The 18462-nt window shown below is 44.2% G+C and overlaps 1 protein-coding gene across 9 annotated transcripts in view; it reads right to left on the bottom strand.

Moving 5' to 3' along the window:
• The window catches only part of LOC129827393 (histone acetyltransferase p300-like), a 33560-nt gene that overhangs the window by 6238 nt on the left and 8860 nt on the right, over positions 1–18462 (bottom strand). For 2 of the 9 annotated variants that reach the window (XM_055888186.1, XM_055888192.1), the window contains exons 5-24: positions 18049–18162; positions 17658–17882; positions 17354–17456; positions 16215–16349; positions 15882–16008; positions 15545–15728; positions 15148–15228; positions 11209–11286; positions 9441–9526; positions 9125–9277; positions 8536–9018; positions 8038–8268; positions 7681–7873; positions 7235–7386; positions 4636–4875; positions 4370–4458; positions 2740–2850; positions 2155–2211; positions 1784–1861; positions 1417–1493 (exon numbers count right to left, since the gene is read on the bottom strand). In XM_055888186.1, the coding sequence (XP_055744161.1) occupies positions 1417–1493; positions 1784–1861; positions 2155–2211; positions 2740–2850; positions 4370–4458; positions 4636–4875; positions 7235–7386; positions 7681–7873; positions 8038–8268; positions 8536–9018; positions 9125–9277; positions 9441–9526; positions 11209–11286; positions 15148–15228; positions 15545–15728; positions 15882–16008; positions 16215–16349; positions 17354–17456; positions 17658–17882; positions 18049–18162 (2997 nt within the window). The remainder of the gene's footprint in view (positions 1–1416; positions 1494–1783; positions 1862–2154; positions 2212–2739; positions 2851–4369; positions 4459–4635; positions 4876–7234; positions 7387–7680; positions 7874–8037; positions 8269–8535; positions 9019–9124; positions 9278–9440; positions 9527–11208; positions 11287–15147; positions 15229–15544; positions 15729–15881; positions 16009–16214; positions 16350–17353; positions 17457–17657; positions 17883–18048; positions 18163–18462) is intronic. The other 7 variants (XM_055888213.1, XM_055888222.1, XM_055888230.1 and 4 more) reach the window with 7 other exon arrangements.

Genomic DNA, 18462 nt, shown 5'->3' with positions numbered 1-18462 from the left:
AAGGTCACATGGTTTCGGTAAAAGCCAACCCAGTCTGGGGTGGTAGGTGGGTGTATGGGGGTTATGTCTGTTAAGTAGCTCAGAGCAGAGAACTTCACTAGTGACATTAAAGATGGAATAACCACTGGGCTCTAATCTGACAGTTAAAAAATATGTTTTTATAAAAGGGCAAGTCAGAAGCATACAAACTCAACCACTGACTTGCTTCTAGAGTGTTTCAGAGTACTCTGGAGTCAGTCTACGGCACTTGGTCAATTAATGTCTAAAATGCTCTGATAGCGGTCGTCAATTTGGCAACTAACAACATATCTGAGACTTGGACTAATCCTTTGCTCTGAACACTCAATAAATCAGAAGAGATGACAAGGTGTAAACTGGATCTGACACCATATAAGGACATTTCCCCCTCTTCCATTCAAGACATATTTCATTGAGATCCATGAATGAGTCTAGGCCAGTTGGTCCTTTTATTTTGCACGCCCGCTCGCCTACCTGTGGCTCCCTAAAAACTCTGCCTTCATTGAGGGTGTGGAGAATGGGATGGGGGAGGTAAGAATTTCCACACGTGGAAGGATTGTAGGCACGCAAAAACAGGACAACTGTCAAAGTTGGGGGGAAAAGCGTGAGTATCGATGCCATTAAAAACAAAACAAAAATCACCCAAAATATGATGATTTCAAGTAGATTTCTGGGCAGTGGACACCCACTGAGGAAAAAAAGATGAGGATGACATAAATAAGGCTCCAAATATATAAAAAAAGAAGTCCATGACTGCCTTGGTGACACACAAACCTTAAAAACAGCAAACTGTAAACCGAGAAACACTTAATGACAATGTTTTGCCATGGCCTTCAGTGTGTACAGGCCTGGGACAAGAGTGAAATCGAACCGGAAAAAGCTGCAGCGGACTGGCAGCGGCAACTATTGTCTGAGGACTGGCTTCTGAAATAAAGAAATAGGGTAGGTTACATATAACATTTTCATTGGGGAGGGAGGGGGAGATACAAAAGGGTTGGGTCATGGGAAAAAGTAGACTGGAAAAAGGTAGAATGTGTGTTAACTGACACTACTCGAGAGGACGAGTGTTCATCAGGGCGTAGGAAATTAAACCAGACTGCCTCAGAGGAAAGAAGAAAATTATTTTGAAAACACAGTGCACCAAATCATACATTTAAACAAAGATTTGAAGGGTGGAAAAAGTAAATTATGCGTTTGCTTTTCACATGAATGTATGGTGTTATACTTGTGGGATGTGCGTTTAGGAAATTAGCATGTGTCAGTAACAGCACCAAAGGAGAAGAGGGATAAAGAGAACACCGAAAAGAAACGGCTGAGTGACTGGAGAGGGGAGGGGAGACACAGACTGACACCCCGATGAAGATGACGGTAGATGAGCGCCCCCCGTTTGTCACTTACTCCACTTACTTCTGGCCGCGTATTTGTTCTCTTTCCGCGTCTTATTGGCCTTCTTAAGGCAGCTGTCACATACAAAGCTGTGGAGATGAGGAAAAGGAACACGCTTTATTTCATTACTTCAAATACATCATACTTGCATTTGTTATTTACCATTTCTCAGTGGCCTTCAGCTTCACTTCTTTGCCCTACTGAATAAGTTGACAGCAATGAATGATGTAAGGTATTGCTGAGGGTCATGATGGCAAACGGGCAACAACCACGGTAAGATTGAACCTGGAACTGCACCTTGGAATAAAGTGGGCAGTTTCACAGTTCTAACAGTCGCATTAATGTAAGATGTACAGAATGTGTATGCAAGTTGGCTCACCCTGCCGGCCATATGGTGTCATTATGCAGGACACAGATTTGGTGCATTTTACGCCCGCAGTCAGTACATTCCACAAGCCTACAGAAAAGAGATGTGGACAGAGAGAGTCACGGGTTATTGATACCATGTGTCACACACGGATATAGTCATTATTTTCTCAACAGGAGTTTCAACTAGCAGAACATTTCAAACGCAAAAGCCATGACGATAACCTAAACAGGCTAAATTGACTAAAACACAGTAAAGATTAAATATTACAGTTAACAAATATTTCACAGTCTCTAAAGTTTATGCAAATGTACCACATGGAAAACATATGGTTTGACACCAAGTACAGATCAAATGTAAAGGGGGAAAAAAAGAGTAGATACCATTCAGGGTCGAGCGTGTCATTCTTCTTCCTCTGAAACTGATCTTTGCTGATGGACCTGTGAAGAGGAGGCAGAGAGGCCCAGGAGTGTAGGAGGTAAGAACAGACTCAATCCAATCACTGGGCCAGAAATGCAATATACTATATTACAGCCATAAAGAAGTCACAAGCAATAAGAGCAGGCTCTGGCTTTATACAGGCTAGGATTCAGCAATTTTGAAAACATCATCTAACACTTCCAGAACATTAGGAGCCCTCAGTATGTTGGGGTTTTAGCTGAAGAGAGAAGAGGCAGAAATCAAGTAAAAGGATAGAGATGGCAGTTGAGGTGAACTGCTGCCTTAAGAGGTAGAGGAGAGAGAAATACATTTTATTTTTAAAGTTGACCATTTCACTAAGGGAGAGACTGAGAAGGTATTCAGTGATGGGGAGAAAGAAAAACATTTCTCAATCGCATTGATAGAAAGCATTTATAAATCAAAGGAACCAAACAATATTTACATGTCATCAAAATGAGCAATAGAAGAACCATGTCAGTATTAACATGGTGGGGGGGGTTAGGAGGGGTGGGGAGGCTGGTACTCACGTCTGAGGCTGAGAAGGATCATCCCCCAGGGACACGCACTCGCCCTGGATTTCGTTGAAACACTTCTCACAGAAGTGGTACCTGTCAGCAAGAAGCCCAAATTGTGGTGAACTAGACCGTTCGCCAACCGCACAGCCAATCACAGAGAAGGCACGAGGAAGCAGTCACCAATCAGGGCAGGGCAGGACAGGCCAGGAGAAGAGCAGAGGGCAAGGTCGTCGCCAGGTAGCAGCCAATCATGATGCAGGGTTTGTGTGTGGGCAGGCGTTTTGATTTTGCAGTTAAATTTTGGAGTGGATGATTGGTCACACCAAAGCAGGCCAATGCAGACATCACAAGCGTTAAAAAAGGAGGGAGAGAAGGGAAGAGATGGGGGAAGGGAGGGCAAAATGAATATTAAAAAAGCGTGAAATAAATCGTTACAGGTCAGACGAGGACGATGGAGGGATGAATAGGATGGGAAGAGTGAGGGACGTGGAGAACATAACATCAACGAGGACAGAGATCCAATGCAAAGCACAGATTAGTGTCACAGTCAGTGAGTGGACAAAAACATAATTAAAGGGATACTCCGAGATTTTGGGAGCGAGGCCCTTTATCTACTTCCCCAGAATCTGATGAACTCGTCGATAACATTTTTATGCCTCAGTGTGGTTTTAAGGAAGTTAATTGGCGCAATTGCTAACTAGCGTTAGCACAATGACTGGAAGACTATGGGTAATTGTGCTAATGCTATTTAGCATTGCCTCATGAAACTACCTCTATCTTCTTTCATACGCGACAGACATAAAATGGTATCCGCAAGTTAATCTGCCAAAATCCCAAAGTATCCCTTTAAGTTAACACAGTAACAAAAGGGGGGGGGGCTCGAAAAACAGTGTGGATGAGGAAAAGCAAGTGGTAGTGCAACAGCGACCCATCATCCTTTTGCTCCATTTATAAAAGAGGGTCCCTTTCTTGTGTTGGAGAGGAATTATAATACATGTAGTGAGGTTGTTAATACTATGTTGCCCTAACGTAACTACACTAGGTGATTCTGTCTTCACGGTGAAATGAATCAAGCCAATCAGCTCCACAGCTTTGTTCAATGAAATGTTCTGCAAATCAAAGTGTTCACTGCAGCTGTGCAGCAATATCGCCCTGAGTCTTATTTTAAGTATTGTGGCCAAAAGCAATTATCTATCCATTTGCCAATTATCAGTTTGATTCAATTACTTACCTGTAATTGATCAATACATTTCTCTATGCATTCTAAGTAGACTAGTGAAAATGTGTAGATTTCAAAATAATCTCAAGACAGGGAACCCACTTTGTAAATGTCAAAAGTGAAAATTAAATTTGTGAAGATGAAAATGGTGGCAGGGTGTAACCATTTAAAGCCATATTAAAACTTAACTAATCTGTGATTGAACTATGCTATATTGCAGAGAATATCAGCATGCACAATAACATCACAATAAGACAATCACTCAAGTAGATTTGTGAAATGTGGATTTATATAAAATATGCAGAAAACATGACTTGTGTACGTGGGTGTGTGTGTGAGCGAGAACCCTTGAGGATATGAATGACCCTGCTCCTTTCAGTGTCTGAGTATGTGAGTCTGTTTGTGCTTCTGTACACCCCTTACCTGTTCTGGTAACTAAAATAAGCAGCGTCACGCGGGATGGTGCATAACTGTTTCCCATAGCAGCATAGAGTTTGGGGGGAAAACTCAAGCTGCAAACATAAGAGAGGACATAGTAAGAGATAGTCTATGTACTGAAAATACTTATCCAGGAAGCCAATTATTTTGTACGATAGTATGTCTAACACGCAGTGGTAAGGAGAGGTGAAAGCTGTGCTGACTTCAATGACTGATGTTACACACATCCATGTACACACACTTCCACTTACCTTCCTCCCGCAGCAGTAGCCCAGGCCCTGCATGACCGGGTCGATTTCAGCTTCGAACACCTCGGCCAGCTTGGAGCAGTACTTGTAGACGCGGGATGTCTTGCGGTTGTACAGCCAGGCGTTGTTAAACATGAGCCAGATGTCATCCACATATTGCCAGGGCTCCTGGTACTGTCCCGTGTCCAGCTTACGCTTTATCGTCGACAGGTCTATGGGGTTCTTTACAATGTCAAAGTAGTCCTGGAGGGAACCAAGTCCAGGTGTCAGCGAGGGTACGGTTCAGCCCGGAAAGGAAGGTGGGGAGAAAAGGGATTGGTGTGTTCATCGATGCAGGAGGGGGGAAGGTAGAGAAAACCATGGTCGTCATCATCATCATCATCGTAGTTGTTGAAGTAGCAGAAGTTGTAGTGGACATCCAGGTGAAACCAGTGCAGGGGAGAGAAGAGGGTGCAGGGGACAATGTTGATGGCTGCAGAGAGATTCACGTGCAGACAGAGAGACATGACAGCTTCTCCCCTTCACCACTCAAACTTTGCACCATTTCTACATTAAATGGGGAACAGGCCAAGGAAGGACACTGGGGTGGCCATGCTTGTCCCCACCCATTCTGCCCAAATTCAAACTTCTCCTCAAATCAAGGCAAGATTAGTACTCTAAAGGCAGACCAACTTTTACATCAGTTATCAGAAATTAGAGGAAAAGCACCTGTTGTGCACTGTAAATTTGTGTTTGTTTTTCAAGCAGTGAGACAGTTCCAGTGCAACCGCGTTCTCCTCTACAGACTCTCCTGAAGGAGCATTTTCAGGGCATGAGTCAGGGTGCAAAGCTGAGGTGAACAGAGCAGTAACAACAGTCATGCAGTAACAACACACGCTGGTAAACTGGCAGCATGGAGGTTGGCAACACAGCACAGTCCAAGCCAAGAGCACTGAGACAAAGGGGCAAAGCCAAGGATCTCTCTCCGTCTCCAGGGAAACACAAACAGGAAATGAGACCCTTCACTTTGACAGAGGACACAACAGCCTGTGATGCATGAACACATGGCACATAGTATGCTACATTCCATTCATCTGAGCTCAATTACAACAACTATGAGTGTTGTTTCTACAAGTGTATTGGAAATTGAGGTGTGATAATCCCATTGTGGATGTATAAATCCTTGCACTCATAAAAGTGTGGTTTTGCTGGTTATTTGAGCACGTTAAAAGTATTTGAGCAGTATCTGAGCCTGGTTGTGTGTCCATGTTGAATACCCAGGTGGTGTTCTAGGGTCAGGTGCATCACTGGGGCTATTGAGGGTTACTGAAGAGAAGTGTGCCAATGACTTCTGAGAATGGAGTAAGTGTGCCCTAGCACTGCTTGAGGAGAGTTAAAACTATGGTGAGGACCATACGATATTAAGTTCCTCTCAAGCTGCATTTACAGTCAGCATATAGTTCTGATCTTTTTCTACTAATTGGTCTTTTGACCAAACAGATCAGCTCCTCTGCCAATAATTGGGCTGCCTGTGTACATGCAGCCTCAATGGCGTACAAACAATTATTGTAATTAGTGCCAGACATCATTGCCTGGGTATCTCTTCACGGGTGTTCAATAAGAGGTCTGAGATATTTGATTTGCTAGCCATTAGCATTATCTGAGACACACTACTGCTGCATACAGGCATTGGCACAACTCTTCACATAACTCACAATCAACTTCAACAATACTTATAACTGGCGAGGAACTGTCTAGAAAGCTTCTACTATGAATAGGCATATGTGGGAGGAAGAAAAATGAATTGCTAAATCATATCCAAATTGGAATTGTAAAAAAAAAAAAGCAATTAAAAGAAAGCAGTTTAAAGAATAAAAAAAGGAATGGGCTATGAACGTTTTTGGCTAGTAAAGGTCCCTTTTAGGGCATGTTACTTTAAATGCAGAACGGTGATGTGCCACTGATAAAATGGCTGCTTATTTTAGGCCTTTTGAAGTCTGATGAAAGGCAGAAACACAAGCCGCCATTAACAAGGCCCAGGGGTCTAACATTCATGGCCAAGGCCAAACCACCTCTCAAGTGTTGATCTTAATCAAAACTGACCGGTAGAAACCAATCCAAAAATATTTTTGTTAAATTCTAACAGACAGAAAGGTTTAAATTTGCATCTCTTAAATGTTACAGAGAGACTTATTGATTTCTGTTGACTTGGTTTACAAGCAAAACAGGTTTTAAAAAATGTACATAGCATTGATGTGTTTTTTTGTGGTGTAAGAGAATTAGAGAGAAGCAAGCATGAGCTGACACGCGCACACACACGCACCTACCCAAGAACCTACAGTAAAAACCAACTGACCTACGTTTGATGTATAGTATACTCTACCTGAGCAGAGACATATCACTCAAATTCAGGATTGAGACAGCTTTCTCTCACTAACACACACACACACAATCGCTACAACTCCCAGAGCCAACACTCTTGCACACATGTGGCAGTGGTAAGGATGAAGAGAGGGATGAAAGAAAAAGGAAAATGAAAAAGGAATGAGAGAAAAATGAACTAAAAAGAACGGTAAGAACGTCTTTAGAGGGAAGCAAAATGGAAGCCAGCGCAGTCCCTTACCAGGTTAGTTTTGTTACTAGTTCGAATACGTACGGGTATTCCCAGTAACTGGGGGTCCACCGGTTGGCGGAAGGGCAGAGACTCAGGGTCTTGGCGGTACAAGGCCTCCAGGGTGGGCATCAGAGCCTGACGCAGCTCCTCAGGCTTAAAGACTGGGGTAGTGGAAAGAGGAGGAGAGAGGGAGCGACAGAGGAGAGGAAGTGGGGATAGAGGCAGTGCAAGTAGTGGAAAAGAAGGAGCAAGAAAGATGCGATTTTTTTTGTTTGTTGATTAGGCTGTTTACCGGTGAATATACACGTCGCTTCAAAGATTCATAGCCTAGATCTATACACCATGTCTGAACTTAGGTCCGAAACAAATGTTGAGGAATGCTTGCATATGAAGATAAGGACAGGTACATTACTCCTATGAAGAAGAGAGGAAAGAGTTAGGGGTGGGGATCTTACTTTTCCTCTTGTTTTGAGCGCTGGCGGGGGAGCTGTGCGTGCCCGATGCCCCCGACCTCTCCTCTTCGTCTTTGGGCTCAGTCTTCACCTCTGGCTTCCTGTCTCTGTCCTCTATCTTCGGCGTTGCTACCGATGACGATGTGTCCATAGGCTCGCCCTTGCAGCCGTCGCCTGAAGGCTTCTCCTTCTTAATCTGAGAGGGGACATCATGTTCAATATCCTATACACATTTCCAGACATCATCCTGAATGTAATAAAATATGTTAGGTGTGTGTAAAATAATCTTCACCACGCTGGCTAGCTAGCACTGTCTTTTGCTTTTGGACCCCTGCCTTAGAAAAAAACTGGAAGCCTCACCTCAGGTTTCTCCTCTGACTTGATGTCTGCCTGTCCCTTGCCCATCTTCCCAGAGGCCTTTCCCTCTCCCTGGTCCTCGGCATCCTCATCGTCCTGCTGTTTCACATCCATCTTGGGCTCAGCTGGGGCAGGGGCGTCAGACGAGGTCAGCTGGGAGCTAGGGTCCACGCTGCTCACCGAGGCCGGAGTGGAAGCCTGGCCGTCTGCCGTCAGTGAAGACTTCTGAGACAGCTGGGAGGACAGAGAGAGAAAAGTTAATGGAAAGGAAATGAATAACAGAACCAGCCAAAAAAGATAGTGAAAAGAGTGAACAGCCAAAGACGTAGACCAACAAGGAACGGAGGGCAAGAGAATGACTAAGGTGTCTGTCCAGGCAACGAGGGAAATTACATATGGAGGTATAGCCAGAGATCAGGGATCAGCTTAGAAATCCAAAGAACAGCACTTCTGACAACCACAAGGAGTTGAGTTAGTGAGACTATGGGGAAAACTACTCACTGGAGTTTGCGGAAGCTGGGTTGGCACATGGGCATTCTGGGTAGGCACAGACTGAGCCTGCCCTGTCTGGAGGACTTCAGAAGCTCCACCACCGGTTGTCTGCTGCTGGAGCTGACTGGGCTTCTCCGAGTTTATTCCTTGCCCCATTGGCTGTGACGACGCTAGCTGCGGGAGCGGAGTGGCAACCTGGGGCGGGTTGGGCGTGTGAGGCTGGGGGGTTTGCGAGCCTGGCAGACCAGGCGGCGTCTGATGAGGGGTTGGCGTGAGGCTGCGTGCCGGGGAGGGGGAGTTCTGTCGGATGGGGGGGCAGTGCGGGTGTGAGTTGGGCTGAGAAGAGTTGGGCAGTTGCAGGTTGGAAGGAGGGCCTCCACCTACACTGCCTGGCCCCATAGAGCCCTGGGAGGGCCCTGATCCTGCCACTGAGCCTGGCTGGGCTGCAGGGCTGCTGACCGGGAGCGAGGGTGGCGTGGGCATCTGGGCCTGCTGGAAAACACCATGGAGGAGACGGTTAGTCTTTAGCCAACATCAACTATAACAACTACTTTACTGTCACCATTTACTTATAGCATTGGTTCCAGTATCTATTTACCTGTGCCACGCCTCCTTGTGGCCCTGGATGGTTCATGCCGACTGGGCCAGCCCCGAGGCCAGGACTGGACCCAGGGAACTGACCAGAAGGGAGGTACTGGTTCTGGAGCTGGGCCACATTGGGCTGCCCCATCCGCGTTGGCCCCATACCCATCTGAGTGAGACCGAACAAGATAAATTACTCAATTTTGTTCGAATTAGACCATGGTTATTTTCTAGAGTCGCTGTAATTGGAATGTTGAAATATAATCAATTTCTATCAATATTGAATGCAGTTACCTTAATTTGGACATTTGGAATGAGAGAGGGCGACTAACCTGATTTAGAGGTCCACCAAGTGGGAGGGGAGGCGTTGACCTCTGACCTAATGACTGCATACCCATTTGTCCAAACTGATTCATGCCTGAGATAGACGAGAAAGAGCAAACCAGTAACACACAGCCACCATTATATGTCCACCCTTCAGACTGGTTCGGTTTGTGCCAAGCAGCACACTAAGCTGAGCATATACAGTTGAAGTCGGAAGTTTACATACACTTTGGTTGGAGTCATTAAAACTAGTTTTTCAACCACTCCATAAATGTATTTTTAACAAACTAGTTTTGGCAAGTCGGTTAGGACATCTACTTTGTGCATGACAAGTAATTTTTCCAACAATTGTTAACAGATTATTTCACTGTACCATAATTCCAGTGGGTCATAAGTTTGTGCCTTGAAACAGCTTGGAAAATTCCAGAAAATTAGGTCAGGGCTTTAGAAGCTTCTGATAGGCTAATTGACATAATTTGAGTCAATTGGAGGTGTACCTGTGGATGTATTTCAAGGCCTACATTAAAACTCAGTGCCTTTTTGCTTGACATCATGGGAAAATCAAAAGAAGTCAGCCAAGACCTCAGAAAAAAAATGTGTAGACCTCCACAAGTCTGGTTCATCCTTGGGAGCAATTTCCAAATGCCTGAAGGTACCACGTTCATCTGTACAAACAATGGTACACAAGTATAAACACTATGGGACCACGCAGTCGTCATACCGCTCAGGAAGGAGACGCGTTCTGTCTCCTAGAAATGAACGTACTTTGGTGCGAAAAGTGCAAATCAATCCCAGAACAACAGCAAAGGACCTTGTGAAGATGCTGGAGGGAACAGGTACAAAACCTGAAAGGCCACTCAGCAAGGAAGAAGCCACTGCTCCAAAACCACCATAAAAAAGCCAGACTACGATTTGCAACTGCACATGGGGACAAAGATCGTACTTTTCGGAGAAATGTCCTCTGGTCTGATGAAACAAAAATAGAACTGTTTGGCCATAATGACCATTGTTATGTTTGGAGGAAAAAGGGGGAGGCTTGCAAGCCGAAGAACACCATGCCAACCGTGAAGGACGGGGGTGGCAACATGTTGTGGGGGTGCTTTGCTGCAGGAGGGACTAGTGCAACTTCACAAAATAGATGGCATCATGAGGGAGGACAATATATCCACATAATTTAAGCAACATCTCAAGACATTAGTCAGGAAGTTAAAGCTTGGTCGCAAATGGGTCTTCCAAATGGACAATGACCCCAAGCATACTTCCAAAGTTGTGGCAAAATGGCTTAAGGACAACAAAGACAAGGTATTGGAGTGGCCATCACAAATCCCTGACATCAATCCTATAGAACAATTGTGGGCAGAACTGAAAAAGCCTGTGCGAGCAAGGATGCCTACAAACCTGACTCAGTTACACCAGCTCTGTCAGGCGGAATGGGCCAAAATTCACCCAACTTATTGCGGGAAACTTGTGGAAGGCCACCCGAAACGTTTGACCAAAGTTAAACTATTTAAAGGCAATGCTACCAAATACTAATTCAGTGTATGTAAACTTCTGACCCACTGTGAATGTGAAGAAAGAAATAAAAGCTGAAATAAATCATTCTCTCTACTATTATTCTGACATTTCACATTCTTAAAATAAAGTGGTGATCCTTACTGACCTAAGACAGGGAATTTTTACTAGGATTAAAATGCCAGGAATTGTGAAAAACTGAGTTTAAATGTACTTGGCTAAGGTGTATGTAAACTTCCGACTTCAACTGTAGGAACAACTTACCTGCAGGGTTCTGCATCCTGTTCACCATCTGATTGGGTCCGGTGGGTCGAATCATGGAGGGGTCAGCATGAGAACCATCTGAGAGTGAAGAGAAACACATTCATTAACTTTGCATCTATGGCTACAGTAACCAGGTTTCCATCCAACCATTGCATGCGGATTAATTAACTGACGGCCTGATGGAAACAGGAAATGTGTCGGTAAAATGTCCTCATTTCCAAAAACAAAATACGCTAGACAAGGGTGGATCTGATTAAGCGACAATTCCGGTAGAAATATTGATATAATAACCATCATATCGAAGTAAACTTGAAGTCACGCAATGATATGTTACATTGTAGGCTTACCACCACAACACGAGGTGGAAAAGCATGAATAGTTTATATGCAGATTAACCAAGCTATGATCAACTTCACATGGTGGTTAAGTGCACGGTGATCTTGCAAACTTCCCCAAAAAATTGATGGTAGGCCATTATTTGAATGTTGGTGACATGATGATTGGTGCTTGGCTGCCAATGATCAAATAAAATAATCTTGTTCTTATTCATATCATATAACCCACCCTGTCCACTTTACCAGCACACTTGTGTAATTAACCGTTTCTGTGACAAACCCATCAGTAGAGTTGAAAATGTGATTGAAACACATTGAACTTCTGTTATTAGTTACCATACCTGAGAATTAACCGCAAAAGTAATTTGTGTATGCACTCTCATTACACATAGCTTTTAAGCCACATGAAATTCTATTTGTCTCATGCACCGAATACAACGAGTGTAGACTTTACAGTGAAATGATTGCCTTCAAGCCCTTCCCAATGATGCAGATTTTTTTTTTTTTAAAGAGAATACACCTAAAAAAATAAACACAAGAGGAATAAAATAAGTTTGGACACACACCTCTGCTGGGAGAATACTAATTTAGTTTTTATGCTGATTTTTGAAAAGTCTTGAAAATGTTACCCATTGGATGGAAATCTAGCTATTGAAGTAAATAGAGCCACGCAATTGGGATCAAGCAGTGCTAATCACACCTATGTTGAAAGAGAGTAGCTACAGTTGAAGTCAGAAGTTTACATACACTTAGGATGGAGTCAATAAAACTCGTTTTTCAACCACTCCACAAATTCCTAGTTAACAAACTATAGTTTTGGCAAGTTGGTTAGGACATCTACTTTGTGCATGACACAAGCAATTTTTCAACCAATTGTTTACAGACAGATTATTTCACTTATAATTCATTGAATCACAATTCCAGTGGGTCAGAAGTTCACATACACTAAGTTGACTGTGCCTTGAAACAGCTTGGGAAATTCTAGAAAATTATGTCAGGGCTTTAGAAGCTTCTGATAGGCTAATTGACATCATTTGAGTCAATTGGAGGTGTGCCTGTGGATGTATTTCAAGGCCTACCTTCAAACTCAGTGCCTCTTTGCTTGACATCATGGGAAAATCAAAAGAAATCGGCCAAGACCTCATAAAAAAAAAAACTAATTGTACACCTCCACAAGTCTGGTTTATCCTTGGGAGCAATTTCCAAATGCCTGAAGGTACCACGCTCATCTGTACAAACAATAGTACGCAAGTATAAACACAATGGGACCATGCAGCCGTCATACCGCTCAGGAAGGAGACGCGTTCTGTCTCCTAGAGATGAACGTACTTTGGTGCGAAAAGTGCAAATCAATCCCAGAACAACAGCAAAGGACCTTGTGAAGATGCTGGCGGAAACAGGTACAAAAGTATCTACAGTGGGGAGAACAAGTATTTGATACACTGCCGATTTTGCAGGTTTCCCTACTTACAAAGCATGTAGAGGTCTGTCATTTTTAACATAGGTACACTTCAACTGTGAGAGACGGAATCTAAAACAAAAATCCAGAAAATCACATTGTATGATTTGTAAGTAATTAATTTGCATTTTATTGCATGACAAGTATTTGATACATCAGAAAAGCATAATTTAATATTTGGTACAGAAACCTTTGTTTGCAATTACAGAGATCATACGTTTCCTGTAGTTCTTGACCAGGTTTGCACACATTGCAGCAGGGATTTTGGCCCACTCCTCCATACAGACCTTCTCCAGATCCTTCAGGTTTCGGGGCTGTCACTGGGCAATACGGACTTTCAGCTCCCTCCAAAGATTTTCTATTGGGTTCAGGTCTGCAGACTGGCTAGGCCACTCCAGGACCTTGAGATGCTTCTTACGTAGCCACTCCTTAGTTGCCCTGGCTGTGTGTTTCGGGTTGTTGTCATGCTGGAAGACCCAGCCACGACCCATCTTCAATGCTCTTACTGAGGGAAGGAGGTTGTTGGCCAAGATCTCGCGATACATGGCCCCATCCATCCTCCCCTCAATACGGTGCAGTCGTCCTGTCCCCTTTTCAGAAAAGCATCCCGAAAGAATGATGTTTCCACCTCCATGCTTCACGGTTGGGATGGTGTTCTTGGGGTTGTACTCATCCTTCTTCTTCCTCCAAACACAGCGAGTGGAGTTTAGACCAAAAAGCTAAATTTTTGTCTCATCAGACCACATGACCTTCTCCCATTCCTCCTCTGGATCATCCAGATGGTCATTGGCAAGCTTCAGACGGGCCTGGACATGCGCTGGCTTGAGCAGGGGGACCTTGCGTGCGCTGCAGGATTTTAATCCATGATGGCGTAGTGTGTTACTAATGGTTTTCTTTGAGACTGTGGTCCCAGCTCTCTTCAGGTCATTGACCGGGTCCTGCCGTGTAGTTCTGGGCTGATCCCTCACCTTCCTCATGATCATTGATGCCCCACGAGATGAGATCTTGCATGGAACCCCAGACCGAGGGTGATTGACCGTCATCTTCAACTTCTTCCATTTTCTAATAATTGCGCCAACAGTTGTTGCCTTCTCACCAAGCTTCTTGCCTATTGTCCTGTAGCCCATCCCAGCCTTGTGCAGGTCTACAATTTAATCCCTGATGTCCTTACACAGCTCTCTAGTCTTGGCCATTGTGCAGAGGTTGGAGTCTGTTCGATTGAGTGTGTGGACAGGTGTCTTTTATACAGGTAACGAGTTCAAACAGGTGCAGTTAATACAGGTAATGAGTGGAGAACAGGAGGGCTTCTTAAAGAAAAACTAACAGGTCTGTGAAAGCCGGAATTCTTACTGGTTGGTAGGTGATCAAATACTTATGTCATGCAATAAAATGCAAATTAATTACTTAAAAATCATACAATGTGATTTTCTGGATTTTTGTTTTAGATTCAGTCTCTCACAGTTGAAGTGTACCTATGATAAAAATTACAGACCTCTACATGCTTTGTAAGTAGGAAAACCTGCAAAATCAGCAGTGTATCAAATACTTGTTCTCCCCACTGTATATCCACAGCAAAGAGTCCTATATTGACATAACCTGAAAGGCCACCTAGCAAGGAAGAAGCCACAGCTCTAAAACCACCATAAAAAAAAGCCAGACTACGGTTTGCAACTGCACATGGGGACAAAGATCGTACTTTTTGGAGAAATGTTCTCTGGTCTGATGAAACAAAAATAGAACTGTTTGGCCATAATGACCATCGTTATGTTTGGAGGAAAAAGGGGGAGGCTTGCAAGTCGAAGAACACCATGCCAACCGTGAAGGACGGGGGTGGCAGCATCGTGTTGCTTTGCTGCAGGAGGAACTGGTGCACATCACAAAATAGATGGCTTCATGAGGACGGAAAATGATGTGGATATATTGAAGCAACATCTCAAGACATCAGTCAGGAAGTTAAAGCTTGGTCGCAAATGGGTCTTCCAAATGGACAATGACCCCAAGCATACTTCCAAAGTTGTGACAAAATGTCTTAAGAACAACAAAGTCAAGGTATTGGAGTGGCCATCACAAAGCCCTGACCTCATTCCTATAGAAAATTTGTGGGCAGAACTGAAAAAGCATGTGCGTGCAAGGAGGCCTACAAACCTGACTCAGTTACACCAGCTCTGTCAGGAGGAATGGGCCAAAATTCACCCAACTTATTGTGGGAAGCTTGTGGAAGGCTACCTGAAATGTTTGACCCAAGTTAAACAATTTAAAGGCAATGCTACCAAATACTAATTCAGTGTATGTAAACTTCTGACCCACTGGGAATGTGATGAAAGAAATAAAAGCTGAAATAAATGACTACTATTATTCTGACATTTCACATTCTTAAAATAAAGTGGCGATCCTAACTGACCTAAGACACTGACTTTTTACGAGGATTAAATGTCAGGAATTGTGAAAAACTGAGTTTAAATGTATTTGGCTAAGGTATGTAAACTTCTGACTTCAACTGTATGTTGTCAAATGTGTGTGTGTGTTAAAAGCGTCTACTCACTGGACGGCTGTCCGGGGGCCAGAGGCGACTGGCCCATGCCAAGGGGTCCCTGAGGCAGGCCTGAGGGGGGCATGCCGGGTTGCGTGGGCATCATGCCCTGCTTCTGTAACCGCGTCCGCCGCTTTTCCTCCAGTTCCTTCTGGATTTTATAGATCTTCTCAGCCAGGAGGTGGTAGTACTCCGCCTGGTAGCAATTTAGGAAATTCAATAAATGTATATACACCCTCTAGTCCGCCATTACTTGTTGTGGTCAGTTATTGAATACGGTGATTTAAACTTTCTGGTATACTACTGTAATACCCGTCTTCACCCACAACATTGAGGAGTTAGTTCTCACCCTGCTGTTGGCCGACTCATACATGTCCCCCTCTACTTTACGAGCGTATGCCACCAGGTTCTCCATCCGCCGGTCCTTCAGCGCAGCCGGGTCCGGGGTGGGGAAGATGGCCTGCACACTGCTCACCCAGCAGACGGATAAAGAGATACAGAGAGATAAGCCAAAAGACACTGACAGCCTGCAATGAATCATAATTGTGTGGTGTGGGTGCAGTCCAGAGTCACATACAGAGTACTAGACTAATAGCAACAGCAGATAAACACTTTTTCATTAAAACTGCAATGGCCTACGTGTCCCCCCTCTGTGACTCTGGTGCAGTCAGGGCAGACTCACAGCTTGTGGACGAGGTGGTTGCGCAGGTCCTGGGTGATGTCCTCGTGCCAGTTCTTCCTCATGCCCGCGGCTGAGGGAGGGGTCGCCATGGGCATGGAGCCCAGGCTGCCCACCCCGCTGCCATCGTTCATCAAACTGAGAGACGAAGAGAGGGGGACAGAAACGACAAGCTGGAAGCTATAATTTTACTCATGGTAGTCAATGAAGTAACTTTGTGAACTTGTGAGTGTGTTGCCTTGTAGAATAATGTTTTAAGTCTTTAGAGCTGGCAGGACCATAAAAATCAGTATTGAATTCCAAGGATAGTGAGTTCTTACCTCGATGAACCTCTACCCCTGCACATTGACTCAGTACCGGTACCCCCTGTATATAGCCTTATTATTGTTATGTATAGGTCTTGTGTTACTTTTTGATTGATTCAAATTTATTTATTTTTACTTTATTTTATTTAGTAAATATTTTCTTAAGGAGAAGTCTATCTTTAATTCTGTGAATATTACTTGTATCTTTTATCAATGTTTATTATGAGGATTTCTGTGGCTATCTGCAAAAACACCGGATGTTTTGGAATCAAAACATTACTGCACGTAATGCGCCAATGCAAACTGAGATTTTTGGATATAAATATGCACATTATCGAACAAAACATACATGTATTGTGTAACATGATGTCCTATGAGTGTCATCTGATGAAGATCAAAGGTTAGTGATTAATTTTATCTATATTTCTGCTTTTTGTGACTCCTATGGAAAAATGTCTGTTTTTTTTACTTGGCTCGGAACTAACAATCATATGTTGTGCTTTCGCTGTAAAGCCTTTTTGAAATCAGACACAATGGGTAGATTAACAAGATGTTTATCTTTCATTTGCTGTATTGGACTTGTTAATAATGTGTGAAAGTTACATATTTCTAAAAAATATGTTTGAATTTCCCGCGCTGCCTTTTCAGCGGAATGTTGTCGAGGGGTTCCGCTAGTGGAATGCCTGCGCTGGAAAGGTTAACTCTATTTCTTGAACTGCATTATTGGTTAAGTGCTTGTAAGTAAGCATTTCACGGTAAGGTCTACACCTGCTGTATTCGGCGCATGTGACAAATAAAATTTGATTTCATGGGGAGGGTATGAGTGTGTTGTTGTACCTTTGCACATTCATATTGTTGTGAAGCATGACGTCTGGTAGCAGGTTGGACTGATTGGGGGGCTGCACCCCCACCCCTCCATTCATCCCCATGGGGTTCCCTCCTACAGGGGCAGATAAAGAGAGGACAGGTTCAAAGCAGTTCCTTTCCTCGGAATCACAACCATACACTTTAAAAATGTTCTCCTGCTCAATCAATGACTAAACTAAGAAGTCTGCTACACTGCCCCTTGGTCGTTGTTCATTTTTCTAGATTCTTCCTCCTCTTCACCAACACTGTTGTTGACGAGCCAATGCCCACTCACCCATGGCATTTAACGACCGCATGCCAGGCTGGTTGGGCAGGTTGGCCTGAGATGGTTGCTGGGGCATCTGGTTGCCCTGGTAGGTGAGGCCCAGGGCGGCGTAGGCCCTCTCAATGGAGCTGGGGTCGATCTGGTTGGGCGGGGTGAGGTTAGGGGTACTGGGCTGACCCCCTGGCACTGCCCCTAATGAGTTGCCCAGGCCAACCCCAGCACTGCTTAGTAGAGCTGTGGAGATGAAGGGAGAGGGAAAAGAAGTGAGAGTGAGAGATAATCAACTTGCCATGAACGATGACGGGAACCGATGCTGAACAGGTAGCCATCTTGGTTCAAACACACGTAGTACATCACAATGCAGAGGACGGACACATAGCTCAATACAAACCACACTCACACTGCTGGTTCCTTTTGTCTCCAGCGTTCTTGAGCGGCAGGCAGACAGGACAGTCGTGCCGAGTGCAGTTCTTCCAGTGAGAGATGATCTGTCGTGACGAGGCACAGTGTGCCACTGAGGGGGAAGAGAGAGAAAGAAGGAGAGAAAGTGAGACAACTGACAGCGCAACACAATGACAGTGTCCCAGTAGAGACCTAATGTCAGCAGTAAGGCGGGAAATCTAACTGTAAAAACAAGGGAAACCCCAGAGCATGATTGGCCTGATTGTTGAAAAGCAACACAGAAACATGAATGAAATGAAGCTCAAACCAAGAGGAAGGATGCATCTCAATAGTCTAAAGTGGCTTCCTATACTTCCTCTAGGAGAGAGTGGAAGCCACTTCAGAATATTAACCAACCAAGAATAACAGTATT

Source organism: Salvelinus fontinalis, chromosome 2 (genome assembly GCF_029448725.1).
Source record: "Salvelinus fontinalis isolate EN_2023a chromosome 2, ASM2944872v1, whole genome shotgun sequence".
NCBI lineage: Eukaryota > Metazoa > Chordata > Actinopteri > Salmoniformes > Salmonidae > Salvelinus > Salvelinus fontinalis.
Note: the sequence above shows the minus strand (reverse complement) of the source record. Positions and strands in the feature narration are given on the sequence as shown.